The sequence below is a fragment of the Canis aureus genome, chromosome 1 (assembly GCF_053574225.1).
Source record: "Canis aureus isolate CA01 chromosome 1, VMU_Caureus_v.1.0, whole genome shotgun sequence".
Classification (NCBI taxonomy): Eukaryota; Metazoa; Chordata; class Mammalia; order Carnivora; family Canidae; genus Canis; species Canis aureus.
Window position 1 is genome coordinate 61,296,797 of NC_135611.1, and position 17,221 is coordinate 61,314,017.

Consider the following 17,221-nt stretch of genomic DNA (forward strand, 5'->3'; position numbering starts at 1 on the left):
AGCACTGGAACATGTGTCAATAAGGCAATCAGTTTTCTAAATCAAGCAGCATCTTCCTAACAACGAGCTAGTGGCAAATAAGGCCTAAGACTCAAAAAAACAAAACAAAAACAAGTCTGAAATTCTTTTAAAAGGATACCGTCCTGCTGGAGAATACATTCAATGATCAAGAATGCCAGCAGGAGACCAAAACTAGAAAAACAAAGGAATATCCATTCACATAAATATATACCTGAGTGCCTGCTGTTTACAAGTGTCCCAATGGCCATGTGTGTGTTATCTGACCCTTTTTACTTCAGAAAGGGATAAGTAAAAGATAGGGGATAGGTAGGTTGATCATAATGTCAATCCTCCTACACTTGCATCACTAGGGGAGGCTTGTGACTGGGTATCACATAAACATCTGCAAACAACACTCAACCTTTAAGGTTTTTCCTTGGGATTGTTCAAGTGGGTCTTAGTCTATTCTGGCTGCGGTAACAGAGTAGCATAGGCTGGGTGGCTTATAAACAACAGAAACTGAGATGTCTGGATGGCTCAGTGGTTTAGTGTCTGCCTTCGGTTCAGGGCAGGATCCTGAAGTCCCAGGATTGAGTCCCATATCAGGCTCCCTGCATGGAGCCTGCTTCTCCCTCTGCCTGTGTCTCTGCCTCTCTCTGTGTGTTTCTCATGAATAAATCTTAAAAAAAAAAATAAACAACAGAAATTGTGTTTCTGGGACACCTGTGTGGCTCAGTGATTGAGCACCTGCCTTTGGCTCAGGGCGTGATCCTGGAGTTCCAGGACTGAGTTCCACATTGGGCTCCCCACACGGAGCCTGCCTCTCTCTCTCTCTGTGTCTCTCATGAATAAACAAATAAAATCTTAAAATATATATATATATATATTATATTATATTATATGTATTGATTTTGGATATATATATATATCTAAACATATACATATACATATGTATATATATCTAAAATCAAGGCACCATATGTTTTTGTGTCTGGCAAGGACTCACTTACTAGTTCATAGGCAGTCATCTTTTCACTGTGCCCTCACATAGCAGAAGGGGTAAGAGACTTCTCTGGAGTCTATTTTTTTCAATTAGCAACAAACGCACCTCGATAAACCTCAATGGCTACAATACTGCCATTGTGCAAAGCTGGAGTCTATTTTTCTTAAAGATACTAATCTCTTCCTGAAGGCCCACCTCCAAATATCATATTGGGGATTAGGTTTCAACGCATGAATTTTGGGGGTATACATTCACTGTATAGGAGAGAAGTATAAGAAAAGGTCACTCTCCTGTTTGTGGCATAGTGAGTTTAATTGTGATCCTAAGAAAAGATACGTCCACATCCTGGTCTCCAGAACTTATAATTGTTACCCTATTTGGAAAAAAATGAGTGTTTGAAGAGGTAATTAAGAATTCTGAGATAAGACCATCCTGGATTAACCCCAAGTGGGCCCTTAGGCTGTGACAAGTGTCCTTATGAGAGAAACGGAGATTTAGGGCAGATGAGGGAGAAAGAGAAAGCCTGTGAAGATGGAGAGCAGAAACTGGAGTTATGTACCAACAAGACATAAATGCCTGGAACAACCAGAAGCTGGAGGAGGAAAGGAAAGGTTATCCCCTGGAGTCCCTAGAGGGAATGTGGCCCTCTTAACACCTTGATTTTAGACATCTGGTCTCTAGAGCTGTAAGAGAAGACATTTCTATTGTCACCAACTACCCAGTTTGTGGTCATTTGTTATGACCAGCCATAGGATACAAAGACAAGGGGAAATGGCGAAGATGTCAGTATAGAGTAACAGGTAGTCCTGGGTACCCTCCTACAGAGAACACCACCTAGAAAAGAAAATACTTAGTGATAATTATAGCAGACAATTCTATTGTGCTTATTAACTGCCAAGCAGTGACTTGAACTTTTATATTTCATTTAATTCTCACAACCCTGGGAAAGGAATGTTATTTTCTCTCTTAACAGAAAATTAATGTTTATCTTGCCTGAAGTCACATAGTTTGTACATGGAAGATGGTATCTAATCCAGGCAGTCTGGCTTCAGAATACAAACTCCTAATCACTACACTATGCATAGCTTTCAATAAAGCCAAGACAGAGGGCAGTAACAGGAAAGATGACAGACACACAGACAGATGTGAACCTGACCACATTTGAAGTTCTACTTCCACTTGTCCCTGCTTTTGGTTTTGTTCTTTGCTCCTGTGGCAAATATTTATTTAGCATATACTGCACATCTACTGTGTGCCAGGCACTATACTAAATACTGTAACCATACTCTCAGGGTTGAAAAAGAGCTGAAAGGTTGGATACTATTCCCATCCAACAGGTTCTTGGATCTGATCTGTAGTATCTCAACCAAGAACTCAGGACGAGGAACTCACAGAATTCCAAGGTAGTCAGATCTGATAATAAGCAAGTTCTCCCTTAGGTTAATTCACTGTTTATACTCCTCAGTTATGCTAAGGGAACGATAATTCGCTATCACTTCTTGTTAAGAACATGGATTACTCCTGTCTTTGCTACAGGCATCCACAGTTTCCCAGTTATCTCCCACCTCATGACTCTGCACAAGATGCAGATGTTTATTAGAGCCAACAGATTTTCTTAATGTAGGTCAATAAACTTCCTCTTCTGCTGAAACTAATTCAAACTGAGTTTCTCCAACAATCAAAGGGGTCCTACCTAATACAATCACTTATGTAACTGCAAATTAAGTGATAGGAACTGAAAGCCAATCAAAGATTGTATGTGTCAGAAAGAGAGAATATTTTGTGTCCTTGACCTTTAACTCACTAAAGTGCAACTTGAGAGCTGTTTGCAGCCCAGGTTTTGGTAGATGCTTGATATGAAATCATGAGAAGTTAAAGTCTAACACCTCTAAACAACAAAGAATTCCTCAAAACTATGAAAAAGAACACAAATAGAAAAGTAATAAAAATAAATTGAAACACCACTGAGAAGTCGAAGGTCATGACACACATAAAAAAAAATGTGCTGTTCACAAGAAAAACATACCTTAATACTCTTCTCCTGTCAGACAGATATCTAAACCTCCGATAAAAAAAAAAATTGGGAGGCAGCCAGGTGGCTCAGCGGTTTAGCGCTGCCCTTGGCCCAGGGCATGACCCTGGAGACCCAGATTGAGTCCCACATCAGGCTCCCTGCATGGAGCCTGCTTCTCCCTCTGCCTGTGTCTCTGCCTCTCTTTCTCTCTGTATCTCCCATGAATAAATAAAATCTTTTACAACAAAAAATTTAAATAAACCTCTGATCACATAAACTTCTTAATGAGATTGCTAGAAAGTAGTCACTACTATATTTCATTGATGGGAAAACATAAAGATTAGTCCCTGTGAATAGGAATCTAATGACAGGGACACCTGGGTGGCTCAGTTGGTTAAAATCATCTTCAGGTTAGGTCATGATCTCCAGGTCCTGGGACAGAGCCCCAGGTCTGGCTTCCTGCTCAGCAGAGAGTCTGCTTCTCTTTTTCCCTCTGCTCCTCCTCCCCCATTCATGCTCTCTCTCTCAAATAAATAAAATCTTTAGAAAAAAAAGAAATCTAGTAATATATACTAAAATTATATACGAATTTACCTTTCAACCCAGTGATCCCTCTTCTAGAAATCTAGCCCAAAGATACTATAGTAGACAGAATTTAAGAGCCCCCAAGATTCTCAGGCCTTAAACACTAATGCATATATTGCTGTGAAGAGATTTTTTTAAAAGTCCTTAATTGATTTTAAAATAGGAGATTATCTGAGAGGCTCTGATATCATCACAAGAGCCATTTAAAAGCAAAGAATTTTCTTAGGCTGCTCACAGAAGAGGAAATCAAGAGATTCAAAGCATGAAAAGGATTTGACATGAGGGAGGCTGTTCACAGTTGAAATGGAGGGGGCCACAGGACAAAGACCCAGGAGCAACTCCTGGCTGACAGCCAGCAGAAAACCAGGCACTTTAGTCCTACAACCTAAGAAACTGAATTCTGCCAAGAATTAATTTGGAATTCCATTTTTCCCCAAGGCCTCAGATGAGCACTTAGCCTGGCCAACATCTTTGATTTCGGCTTATGATACTCTGAGCAGAAAATCCAGGTACACAGTGCCAGACTTCTGATGTACAAAACAGTGAGCTCATAAATCGGTGGTTTTAATTTGCTAAGTTTGTAGCAATCTGTTATGCAACAATAGAAAAAATATATAGGCACACTGGAATATACAAGTATGAACCAAGCTATTGATTTTGGCATAGCTTATAATAGCAAAAACCTTAAAGAACCCAGGATCCACCAACAGATGACTGGATGAATAAACTGTAGCACATCCACAACAGTGGACCATGCATTCATTAAAAAAAAAGGGGGGGGGGGGGGATAAAGGAAGAGCCCAAATACTGGTATGCACTAATCTCAAAGTTAACAAAATTAAAAGAAAAACGCAGAGACAGGCCAGTGTTTAGAGCATACTATCTTTTGCTTAAGTCTAGAGGAAAAGAAAATACATTTTTTAAAGATTTTATTTATTTGACACAGAAAGAGAGAGAGAAAACAAGCAGGGGGAGTGGAAGCCGCAGGCGGAGGGAGAGGGAGAAGCAGGCTCTCCACTGAACAGGGAGGGAGCCCAATGTAGGGCTTGATCCCAGGACCCTGGAATCATGACCTGAGCTGAAGGCAGAGGCTTAATGGACTGAGCCACCCAGGCACCCCATACATTGTTTTTTAAAGTAACAGCTATAAAATAACAGCTGAAGGATAAACCAAAAACTAACAAAAAGTGTTAGGTATAAGGCAGTGCTATAAAGCAGAACATTCTGCAACAATGGAAATGTTGTGTGAGCTATCCAATGTGGTAGCCATTGGCCACCTATGGCTAATGGCAATTGGAACCTTGAAATGTGGATAGTACCTAAAGGAAAGAAACTTCAAACTTTATTTAGTTGCAACTAATTTAAATTTAAATAGCCACATGGAGCTAGTGGCTATTATATTGAAGATCAAAACATATGGGGAGAAAGGACAAAAGGGATTAATTATGTAAGCACATTCTGTTAATATACCTTGTTATATACTGGAGTCACATGTTTTAAAAGAATGGAACTGGAGGGTATTATGCTGAGTGAAATAAGTCAATGGGAGAAGGACAAACATTATACGGTCTCATTCATTTGGGGAATATAAATAATAGTGAAAGGGAATATAAGGGAAGGGAGAAGAAATGTGTGGGAAATATCAGAAAGGGAGACAGAACATAAAGACTCCTAACTCTGGGAAACGAATTAGGGGTAGTGGAAGGGGAAGAGGGCGGGGGGTGGGGGTGAATGGGTGACGGGCACTGAAGGGGGCACTTGACGGGATGAGCACTGGGTGTTATTCTGTATGTTGGCAAACTGAACACCAATAAAAAATAAATTTATTATAAAAAATGTTTAATCATGTAATAATTGAAAAGACAAAATTAATACAAGGTAAAACAATCTCTCAATTTAGAACACTCTAAAACAAACCTATCAAATTAGTGGCATAAAGAGGTAAAATAGAGATTTAACTTACTTCAAATGACTTTAAAATACAGTATTTTGATTATAAATCTCTGGTAGCATACACTCTAAGAACAAAACTAACAGAAATGAAATGTCAATATGCACGCACTAATCTTATTTTATTCCGAAACTATTATATGTACATTGTACTATAAAAGAAAATAAGTAGTTTTGTTCATGTCATTAGTAACCCAGCTTTTTAGTAAAAGAGAAAAATATAAGAAAAACTATCAATATATGCTCATGATCATTTATCTTTAAAAAAATACTTATTCTCCTCAGCTGTCCACTGAAAGGACTAGAAATAGTGACAACCCTAAACAATGAACATTTCTAGTGTCCAGGTTATAGTTTCTAAATAGCAATTCCTAGTAAAAGGAACAACTCTTTGAAGATGGCCTATTCCAGGACTGGGCCAGTAAATATACAATGACCCTGGAACATCTTACATGAGAAAGAAATATATCAAACAGGAATAACTGCATGTCAAAAGGACTCAATAGCCAAAAGAACATTTTGATTATCAAAAGTAATAATGACAAAAAAAAAGTAATAATGACTAACATCACTGGATTAGAAACACACACCTATAAAAACTAGAAGCTTATAATGATAATAATAAAGACATCCCTTTTAGGGATTATTAGACCAATTCACTACTCTGAGAATTTATAAATCGTCAAGCATTTATGCTATTCAAAAAAAAAAAAAAAAAAAACCTTTTTTCAGGGTTTCCCTTATTAAATAATTCCAGTTAAATACAAAAAGAATGGAAAACTAGAATCACCATTTCACATCTCCTAGTGAAGCAGTGAATCAATGCAAACCAGGACAAATAACCCAGTTTTTCCAATAAATCAAGGGCACGGAAACAAAGAGAATTGTCTTAGAAAAAAAGATGTAAAAGGATCAAAAATATATAATGACTGCAATGTATGGACCTTGCCTGAATCATAACTTGACCAATTATTAAAAAAAAAAAAAAGAAAACATCTTCGAGAAAAAAGAAACTTCAATATAGACCACATAATATTAAGGGATTATAGTTAACAGTTTAGATATGATTAAAGCCACAATGGTTTATAAGGTGGTAATTCAAACAAAAGCAAAAAAACAAAACAAAATCCAGAGGGCTTTATTAGAGATGCATAATAAATTATTTACAGATAAATTGACATTATGCTTAAAATAAGCTTTATAATTCTCCAGGAGAGAAAAATGTAGAAGTAAAGGAGAGGAAACTGGATAAGAGTAGGGGAATAGATGGAAGAACACTGACAATGCAGTTGAAAGCTAGAGTTCAGCATGGGGTATATAGGAGTTCATTATACCATTTTTTAAATGCAAATTTAAAAGCATCCCCAAAACAAAGCCTACACATGAATGTGTGTTGTCAATCACACACACACACACACCCACACACACGCGCGCACACGGCTCCTCAGTTTAATTTCCTAGGGTTCCTGCCACAGGACTCCCAAAGAAAACAGAAAGATATTGAATTTAAATTCTTTTGAATAAAGCCTAAGAAGGGCCAACCTCATTAAAAGCCTATCAAATAATTAATAAAACAGTTACTGAGAATGTACCATGCTCACAGTAGCTAAAGAAAAACAAAACAACAACTTGCTAGACTTTCCAGGCAAAAGACACAACATAGTTCCTCTCCTCTCAGATTTTATAATCTATTAGGAGAGACAAATGCAAAAATAATTATTCAATAATGTGTAGTATGAGAGGACCTCATAGAAAGGGTAAAGCATGAAAAATGAGGAGACAGTATCTAACCAAAAGGCACAGTTACATAGCTTCCAGACCCCAGAGAAAGGAAGAAAGTTGTCCAAAGACCCTGAAAGTCTGAGAGTGAAAGGTGACAAGAGAAAAAAAAAAGGCAGTGAGAAACAAGAAGAAGCTGTGTGTCATGCAAAGGAGTATGGCTACACATGGAAACAAAGGGAAATCAGCTAAGATTTTAAGTAGAACTACTACATCACGTTTTCATTTCTAAAGGACCACTTTGAGAATTAATCAGTGTGAGGATAAATTACAAGCTGAGACTGTGAGAAAAAAAAAAAGCAGGGTCTCACTGAAGTAATCTAGACAACAAATGAGGGTCTGAGCTAAGGTGATCTTGATAGGAATTTTAAAAAGTAAGCAAGATGTAGCTATTAGGAGACAAAAATCTATACATGGTGATTAATTGCATATACAGAAAGAAAAGTCAACAATGACTTCCAGGTTTCTAGCTCATTCAACTGTGTGGATGATGGTCCATATGCTGAGACAGGAAAATAGGAGATGGAATTGATTTAAAATAGAAAAAAGGGATCTCTGGGTGGCTCAGCGGTTTGGCGCCTGCCTTTGGCCCAGGGCGCGATCCTGGAGTTCCGGGATTGAGTCCCACGTCGGGCTCCCGACATGGAGCCTGCTTCTCCCTCCTCCTGTATCTCTGTCCCTCCCCTCCATGTATATCATAAATAAATAAATAAATCTTTAAAAATAAAAAATAATAAAATAAAATAGAGAAAAAAACATTATATTCAGTTCTAGAAGTGTAAGACTAAGATGCTCACAAGTGTTCCAGATGTCCACTATCTGGTAGAAATCTGAGTATAGATTTGATAGTCAGGTGAGCAATATAGTTCAGAATTATCAGGATATAACTACAGTTACAGTAATGGATGAGATCAATCTGGAAGACGTAATGGATGAGATCAATCTGGAAGACAGAAGGCAGAGAAGAGTCCACAAAGGAGATCACACAGGAGAGACCACAGGAGCTGGAAGAGAACCAGAACCAGAACCACAGACACAGGAGAGAGTGACATGTTGCAGTGCATCAGCTGTGCCCACTGCTCCAAGGCGGTAAATGCAGTCAGAGGAAGCAGGGGGGTGAGGGGTCCACTGGATTAGGAAATTATGTATTTATCAGTGAGTTTGGGCAGAACAATTTCAGTTTGGTAGTTGAGCAAGAGGCCAGATTAAAGTGGTTTCCAGAGTTGACAGAAGAGAAAAAAATAGAGATTTCAAGTGTAAGTAAAGACTTCCTGAGGGAAGAAAATTTTTTTGGTGATGGGTAGGGAGGGAGGGCCAAAAAAAACCCCAAAACAAAACAAAACAAACCATAGGATGGTAGCTAAAAGAAGATACAGCACGTCAAGGAAGTCGTTTAAGTGTTTTAAGACTAAAAGACCAACCCTTCCCTAAGTAAAAAGATAATCTTTAAATAGGCACTATAGATATCCATGAAAACTTGAGAACAAACATCTAAGCCACTGTTCTAGATTAAATAACCAACTAATTAATATCCATTTCCCATAACTAATTTCAACAAAGGCAATAATTTCAGGAATAGTTTTAAAAAACCATTCACTGGACATCTGGTATGTGCTAGATGCTAAGGATGACTAAGATATCCTACTTGCTCTCAGGGACTCACAGCATAGCAGGGGAGACAGACACATAAATGGCTAAACATAAAACTACTTAAGAAATGCCAAGATATAAGTAAGCATAAAGTAAAATTGAAACACTTCAAGGAAAAGAGAATATAAACCAAAAATTCAACATTAGAAGTACCTATCTTTATATTTCATTCATAAAATTATCAAAATATTTCCAAAGTAGAGAAAGTTTTAGAGAATTACAATGTTTAGAGGGACCTGAGTTGCTCAGTCAGTTAAGCATCTGCCTTAGGCTCAGGTCCTGATCCCAGGGTCCTGGGAAGGAGTCCTGCCTTCAGCTCCCTGCTCAGTGGAGAGCTTGCTTTCTCCCGCCCCTTGTACCCTCCCTCTGCTGGTGTTCTCTCTCACTCTATCTCTCTCAAATAAAAAAAATAAAATCTTTTTAAAAATGTAAATGTTTAGGATTAACAAGAATTAAAAATATTCAAATGGGCAAAACTATAGAAAAAACAGTAACACACAGGACAAAGTGACCAGAAAATAAGAATCATCAAGAGAATTTCACTGTTAATTAAATAATTCTTTATGAATGTGTAAATGCACATTATTTTATGTGTTTAATTCTTAAACTTATCCAAAGATAAGAAACTAAATATCCTTAAGTGATTAAAACAAGTTACCCATTTGGGAGTATGATTATGGAAAAAGTCTCATATAAATATGTATATACTGCCCTCATGGGGCAATAATATGTAGTTCATTAAAGTATAGGCAGGAAATGAGCTGGACTCCTTGGATATGGTTTAATCCTAATTATCCTAGCCAGTGAAGAAGCAATACTGGTGTAAGTAGTAACATAAACCATCTAAAAATCATTCATATACATATTTCTGTTTATGCCAAGTTTCTTTCCTGATGGGGGAGAACTGACCTTGTATTCCAAGAGGTGCTGTAACTTCTAGGTGACCTGAACCAAAAATCCCATGCACAAATAATTCAGAGCTGATATTCCATGGGTAAATAAATTAGCCTTTGAATACCATTAAATAATGTTCTTTCTGTCAAACTTCATTTTACTACAGATCTCAAGTATCATTTATAAAAGGTAAAGATTAAAAAAAAATGACTTACAAGAACACATGTTGGGACTTCACGAAGAGAATATTCTGCTTTGTTAGGAAGATCTTGATTGCCCACCAGCTCATAAACAGCAGGATAAGGTAACAAGTTCACCAGTCCTAGAAAAGACTAGGCAGGGGAGAAAGAAAACACTGTCATTTAAATAGTGCATTCTTTTTTAAACCATATCTACAATGTAGTTTTACATCATACTCTAATGAGGGTTAATTTTTTAAAATAAGCCTCATTAACCTACATAAATGTGAAATATATAGATGTTAAATACCAAACAGCTAACATCAACAATAATCTGTGTGCTGACAATGCATAACAATTAGAATATATAGGAGTTGGAAAATGTTTTAAAATGTCTTGTATCTCTTGAAAAATGTGTTTTTGAGAAAAAAAATTAAATGATCCATCTTTCTCATTATTGGTATTGTGTAAGAAATACAAGAGAATAACACTGTGGGCCTCTGAAGCAATAGATAATAAATTCTATATATTCTCTCAGGTGACAGGCTATCTTTATCCCTTAAACTACATTCACTGGAAATCCAACTAACCCAAATATTACCATTCATTTTAAAAAGCCACTGGAAAAAAAAAAAAAAAGCCATAGATTTCCCTATCAACACCAGATCATTTTCTGGTGCAATCTTAACAAGTTAATCTCTCCAGGAGGTTTTTAAGCTCTCACTCTCATTTCATCTTACTAAAAGCAGCTTGAACATTTTTTTCTCAGGCACAGTTCACTCTGGATCCCCTGCACAAATGCATGCAGTGGTTACTTATCACTATCAAGCCTAAACTCTTTCAAAGCACTTCTACTAATTAACATCTTTCTTCTCTTCACAGTGTCAAAAGCCTTGTTTTCCATTATTCCTCAGCAGGAAGTCACTACTTCAGTCAATTCAATCTGCCTGTAGTCTCCTTCAAATAACTGCCACATATGCAAACCTTTTTACCCTACCAACATACTCCTGCCTTCCCACTTACTAAGTATCCTGCTTCATAAACTTGCCACATTTTTTTTTCTAGAAGGCTTTCTAATGAACTCTATTCACCCTAGAAATCCTGTATTCTGCTAATACTTGTATAGGTTTCACGTTATTGTGTTAATTGTATTTATTTAAGCTTTCTGCTTATTAACTATTAAGTTTTCTGCTTGTCATTTAAAAAATGTTTTAAGTGGATTAAGAAAATTTCATAATCAAATTAAGAATTCTCACTATAATCAGAACACGATAAAATTTAAAAGTTAATCCAATCTCTCACGTAATAGCTGAAAAAACCAGAGACCAGAGAAGTTAAGTGATTCCGCCAGACACGCAATCAGACGCTTGGCAGCAGAACTAATTGGCATTTTCTTATTTTCAGGCTAAGTTACTCATTACAAATCCCAGTATACTCTTCAGACACTATTTAACAATGTCACCTGTGCTACATAGTCCTTGTTTGAGGACTTGTAAGGTATAGTCTATTTTATCCCCACCTCCACCCTTATTATACCAAATGCAATATTCCTTAACAAGTAACAGTGGTTAGAATGAATATATTTAACAGCTGGTTTTAACAAATGTTGTTGTAGAATGAAAAATGAATTCTTTAAAAGCTTCCATTTCTTCCCATGAATATTCCAAAAGTGAAGATGGAACTTCTAAATACTTCTAAGAAGGAACTAATTCACATACTCCCGATTTAAAAGTAGTATCATTTGGATAATAGTTATCAGAAAGCAGAATGTCCAAATGTAATAACCTAGTTGCCACTTACTGAATGCTTATCTAAAGAATACTATGCAAAAACTGTTCAAAGAGAAAATAAAAACATCACCAACTGGTATCAAAGAAAGGATGTTTAAGAACTATGTCAATTAATTATACATAAAATGAACAGCAGGGAAACTAGAGAGTTCATGGCCACTTAGGAAGCCACCTAGGAAAAATTCACCAATCATTAAGGTGTTACTACAAAGATAATTAAGATAGGTTTATATTTTTATTATTCATATATTCTCTGAAAAAATAAGATAAGTTAAAAATAAATAGGAAATGCTTTATAATTTAAACATGTAAATATTTAATAAATGTTTAGTATTAACCGAAATTTAGAGAGTTATAAATGAGTCTTTTTTAAAATATCCTTCCCATCTACTGTAGACATGACAGATTACAAAAAAAAACTTTCAATAAATGTTCATCTGGACATCTGACACTGTCTATAAAGGTACTTGGTTTTTACAAATCTGTATCAATACCATACTGAGAGTTTTTATATTATTTCCATGGGTAAACATGAAACCCCCCTACCTCCATCTAAGGAATAAAACGATCTAGAGCACGTAGAATTGTGAAAACTTCTGATACGGTACTTAAGGTAAAAATAATTCAGTAATTATATTGAAACAAAACTAAACAATTTTAAAGAAACTTGAGAAGATTTCAGCAGCTTGTCTCTAGGAGAAAAATCCACTTTTCATATAATAAGCATTTTTAAAAAACATTAGCATACTTTTTATAAAACTGTGATGTCTTAATACTTACATAACTCAAGAAAATGAGTTCCCATAGAAACATAAGATATTGCTAATATCAAACATTAATTATCCTAAACTTTATATGAGCACAAAACATTTTACTTCCATGTCTTGAAGAAAATAAAGTTTTGTAAGGTAATAGTAAGAAAATTAATTAAAGGTCAAATATTTGATATATTTTGAGAATAAAGCATTTTAAAATTAACCAAAATCAAACACTTTCTTATGAATTAAAACTCCTTCAGGTTGATAATGATCATTGATTCACTTATTAATTCAAAATACTTTAACACCAGCTGCTTATCAGCAATTATGCCAGATGCTAAGAATAAAAATATGAATGAGTAAAGAATTGGTCCCTGCCCTCAAGGACTCATACTGTAATATAGGACAAATACACCATTAGAGCATTTAAAATGGTTCTCTAAATGACCTGATGGTATCACACTATGGAGAGGATGGATTGGAGGATGATACTAAGGCAAAGCAGGGGAGGTGAGAGCTATGACTGCAAAGTAGCAGGCAGGTAGACAGGAGATGTGCTATGTTAATGAGTACTACCTTTATCCTCTAGGAAAAAGAACAAGGTTTTTCCGAAATAGTAATGGGAATTTCATTTTACCTTACAGATAGAAAGCTATAAAGGAAAAGGGTTTTGAGAGTAGACAATACTTGGGGTAAAGAAATTAAGATTTGGGGTTCTAAGAATAATATCAATTATACTTAATATACCAAAAATATATTTTTAAGTGTCTAATGCAGAAATCAGAAAGTTATTATAAAAAAAGGAAAGTTTGAGATAAGAAAATCCAACCATTTTAAATTAATTTTACAACTTTCCAGTCTAAGCCTTCCTATTTTTTTTTCTTGCCTTACAGCACTAAGACCTAATACAATGTTAAATTAGTGAGAGTGAATCCATTTTAGGTCCAGTATTTCACCATTAAATATGAGATTCATATTTTTGATGGATAGTATTTATCAGATTGAACAAAATCTGCCAAGTTTTTATATCATAAATTGGCATTAATTTTGGCAAATCATGTGTCCATGTCTACTGAAATCATTATATGAATCTTTATTATTTTGTTAATAAAAAGAATTATAGTCTCATTTCAGACTGAGAAACCAACTTTCTGTTGTTTGGGATAAATCCCACTCAATCATAAAAAATGATAGGTCCGGGGATCCCTGGGTGGCTCAGGGGTTTGGCGCCTGCCTTTGGCCCAGGGCGCGATCTTGGAGTCCCGGGATCGAGTCCCGCATCGGGCTCCCGGCATGGAGCCTGCTTCTCCCCTCCTCCTGTATCTCTGCCTCTCTTTCTCTCTATGTCTATCATAAATAAATCTTAAAAAAAAAGATAGGTCCTTTAATATATCACTATATACAATTTGAAAATATATTGTTAAATATTTAAGTTTATACTCAGATATATTTGTCTTTTTTTTTTTTTTTTGTAACAGTTTAGTCTCATCCATATCAATATTACGCTGGCCTCATCACATAAGTTAGTAACTGATTCTTTCACCTCTGTTTGTGAAAAAGCCTGTATGAGATTAGTGGGGGGGGGGGGGGGTGAGATTTTATTTATTTATTCATGAGAGACAAAGAGAGAGAGAGAGAGGCAGAGACACAGGCAGGGGGAGAAGCAGGCTCCCCACAAGAAGCCCAATGAGGGACTCGATCCCGAACCCTGGGATCACGCCCTGAGCCAAAGGCAGATGCTCAACTGCTGAGCCACCCAGGCATCCCCATTGTAGTGGTGTTCTTTCTCCTATAAGAGTTTCATAGAATTCACCAGGGAAACCATGCAGCGCTATGTATTTTGGTAAATGAATTCGATTTCTTGAACAAATACATAGCTATTCAGATTTTCTATTTTATACTGGGTGAGTTTGGGTAAGCATATTTAAGAAGTTTGCCAATTTTATCTTATTTAAATTATAGCATAAAGCTTACAATATTTTTATTATTCCTTAATAACTACAGGATCTTCAGTGAAACTCTTCTTTTATTCTTGATTAACTTTGGGTCTCTCATTTTCTTGATCAGTCTAGCCAGGAGCTTATTATTTTTTTAATAATCATTTCCAAGTATCGACTTTTGGTTTGTCACTTTTCTCATTTGTCTTTTTCTCTGTTTCATTGATTTCTGCTCTAATGTTTATTATTTTCTTTCTTCCATGTGCTTTGGGTAGAATTTATTTTTTTTCTAGTATCTTAGAGTGAAAACTTGACTCACTGATTTTAGATATTTCTAATATAAATATTATAAATATGCCTCTTAACACTACTTCAGCTACATTTGCAAATTTTCTATTTTATTTTTATTTCCTGCTTTAAAATATTTCCTAATTTCCCTTATAACTTCTTTGAGCTGTGTGTTTATTTAGAGGTGTATTTCCAAATATTTGGGCTTTTATAGTTTCTAGCTTATGATACTTAAATTCACTGTAGTCACAGAACATAATTTGTATTATTCCAATTATTTTAAATTTATGTAGACTTAACACTCTAACTCAGCAAGTCTCTTGGTAAGCATGCTAAGTACTCTTGAAAAGAATATGTGTTCTGCAGTCACTGAATATAGTATTCTATAAAGAACAATTAGATCAAGTGATAACTAGTGATATTGGTATCATGTGCCTGAGAACAGCCAGAAAGATGTTACATCAATTGCTGAAAGAGGAATGTTAACATCTTCAACTGTTACATTTGCCTATTTCTTCCTTAAGTTATTTTAATACTTCATATATTTTTAATCTCATTTCTAGGATCATAACTAATTTATCATTATTATATCTTCCTGATACATTTACATATTATGTTCAAATGTTTCTTAATCTGACATTATTTTATTTTCTCTCTCTCTCTGACATTAAATAAGGCTACTGCAGTTTCCTAATATATATTTTCCTCTTTTTTTATTCATTGACTTTCAATTTATTAGTGTCTTTTTCATTAAAGTGAATTTCTTAGAAATAATATATATTTGGGTCTTATTCTGAAAATCTGCATTTTAATTATTTAGTCTCTTACATGTAATGCAGTTATTGATTAGCACTACTATTTTACTATTTGGCTTTTTTCCCCACCCCTCTTCTGTTCCCTTACTCTTCCCTCTCTGTATTTTGGGGTTATTTTTAGATTTTTATTCTAGTTCTATCTTTTTGCATCTTATTTAGTGGTTTTTCCAGGTCAGCTGTCCAATAGGACTCTCTGTGGTGTTGGAAATGTTTTATTATTTGAACTATGCAACAATCACTAACTACATGTGGCTACTGAACACTTAAGATATGATTAAATGGACCTGAGGGACTGAATTTTTAATTTTGGTTTTAAGTAGGTTTATATAGCCACATGGCTATAAATAAATATAAATATATGTAAAAGCTATAAATAAATATAGCCATATTGTCTATCATATTCTAAAACACAGCTATGAGAAATAAGAGGAGGCTGGACTGGATATAAATTTAGTGTACCTCACTATATACTGAGGCCACATTATTGTTTTCTATAATTTAAAAGACAGTAAAATTAAATCCCAAAAGTAAAATTAAATCCCAAGTCATTACAGAGCAATATTTAGAACTGTAAGCTGGACAATAAGAATGTTTGCTATGAGTTATTTCTAGATAATTCAGTTCATAGTTTAGAAGAATACACATTTTTTAACAGAAATTAACCATTAGTTTATACAGACATTTCTAATTCAAAGCCAAAGAAGTTAAATAAAATCCCAACTTTAAAATAAAAATATTTTCTACGGATTAAAAATTATTATTGTTCTACTTAATGTAAAATTTAAGAATCTTGAAACCACATAGATCTGCATACCATTATATATTTGCTTACCCTGTGTAGTAGACCTGTCATGTATATTACCCCTAAGTATAAAATAAATCCCACTATATGTCATAGTTTTCTTTTAAAGAGTCTTGGGAAGCCCAGGTGGCTCATCGATTTAGCGCTGCCTTCAGCCCAGAGTCTGATCCTGGAGACCCGGAATCAAGTCCCACGTCAGGCTCCCTGCATGGAGCCTGCTTCTCCCTCTGGCTGTGTCTCTGCCTTTCTTTCTCTGTGTCTCTCATGAATAAATAAAATCTTTAAATAAATAAAGAGTCTTACGTATTTACAAGACATTAAGAGAAAAACAGGGTTTTCTTAAAGATTTTATTTATTTATTTATTTATTTATTTATTTATTTATTTATTTATTTGAGAGAGAGAGACAGAGCACATGAGCACTCCTGAGCAAGGGGTAAGGGCAAAGGGATAGCGAGACACAGAATCTCAAGCAGTATCTGCACTAAGCACAAGCCTAACACAAGGCTCAATTTCATATACCTGAGATCATGACCTGAGCCGAAATCAAGAGCTGGACGCTTAACAGACTGAGCCACCTAGGTACCCCAACAGACTTTTATACTCACTCACCTCTTGCAATTTCTTTTCAGTCTGAAAATCCAAATACCCATCTGGTATCATTGTCCTTCAACCTGAAGAAATTCCCTTAGTGTTAAATAAAATGCAGGTCTGCTGTAAAATATTTTCTTAGACTTTAAGGTTTATTGCACTTTTATCTTTGGTTATTTTTGCTAGA

At 35.4% G+C, this 17,221-nt stretch overlaps 1 protein-coding gene and 1 pseudogene across 7 annotated transcripts in view; both read right to left on the reverse strand.

The window, feature by feature from the left end:
- Positions 1-17,221, reverse strand: part of TBC1D32 (TBC1 domain family member 32) — a 211,104-nt gene that overhangs the window by 110,367 nt on the left and 83,516 nt on the right. For all 7 annotated transcript variants that reach the window (XR_013381762.1, XR_013381757.1, XM_077901391.1 and 4 more), the window contains one exon: positions 10,091-10,207. Coding sequence is in view for 5 of the 7 variants with exons in the window: in XM_077901391.1 (XP_077757517.1) it covers positions 10,091-10,207 (117 nt within the window). In the remaining 2 variants the exon portion in view is untranslated. The remainder of the gene's footprint in view (positions 1-10,090; positions 10,208-17,221) is intronic.
- LOC144289655 (U4 spliceosomal RNA) lies at positions 1,074-1,152 on the reverse strand (annotated as a pseudogene).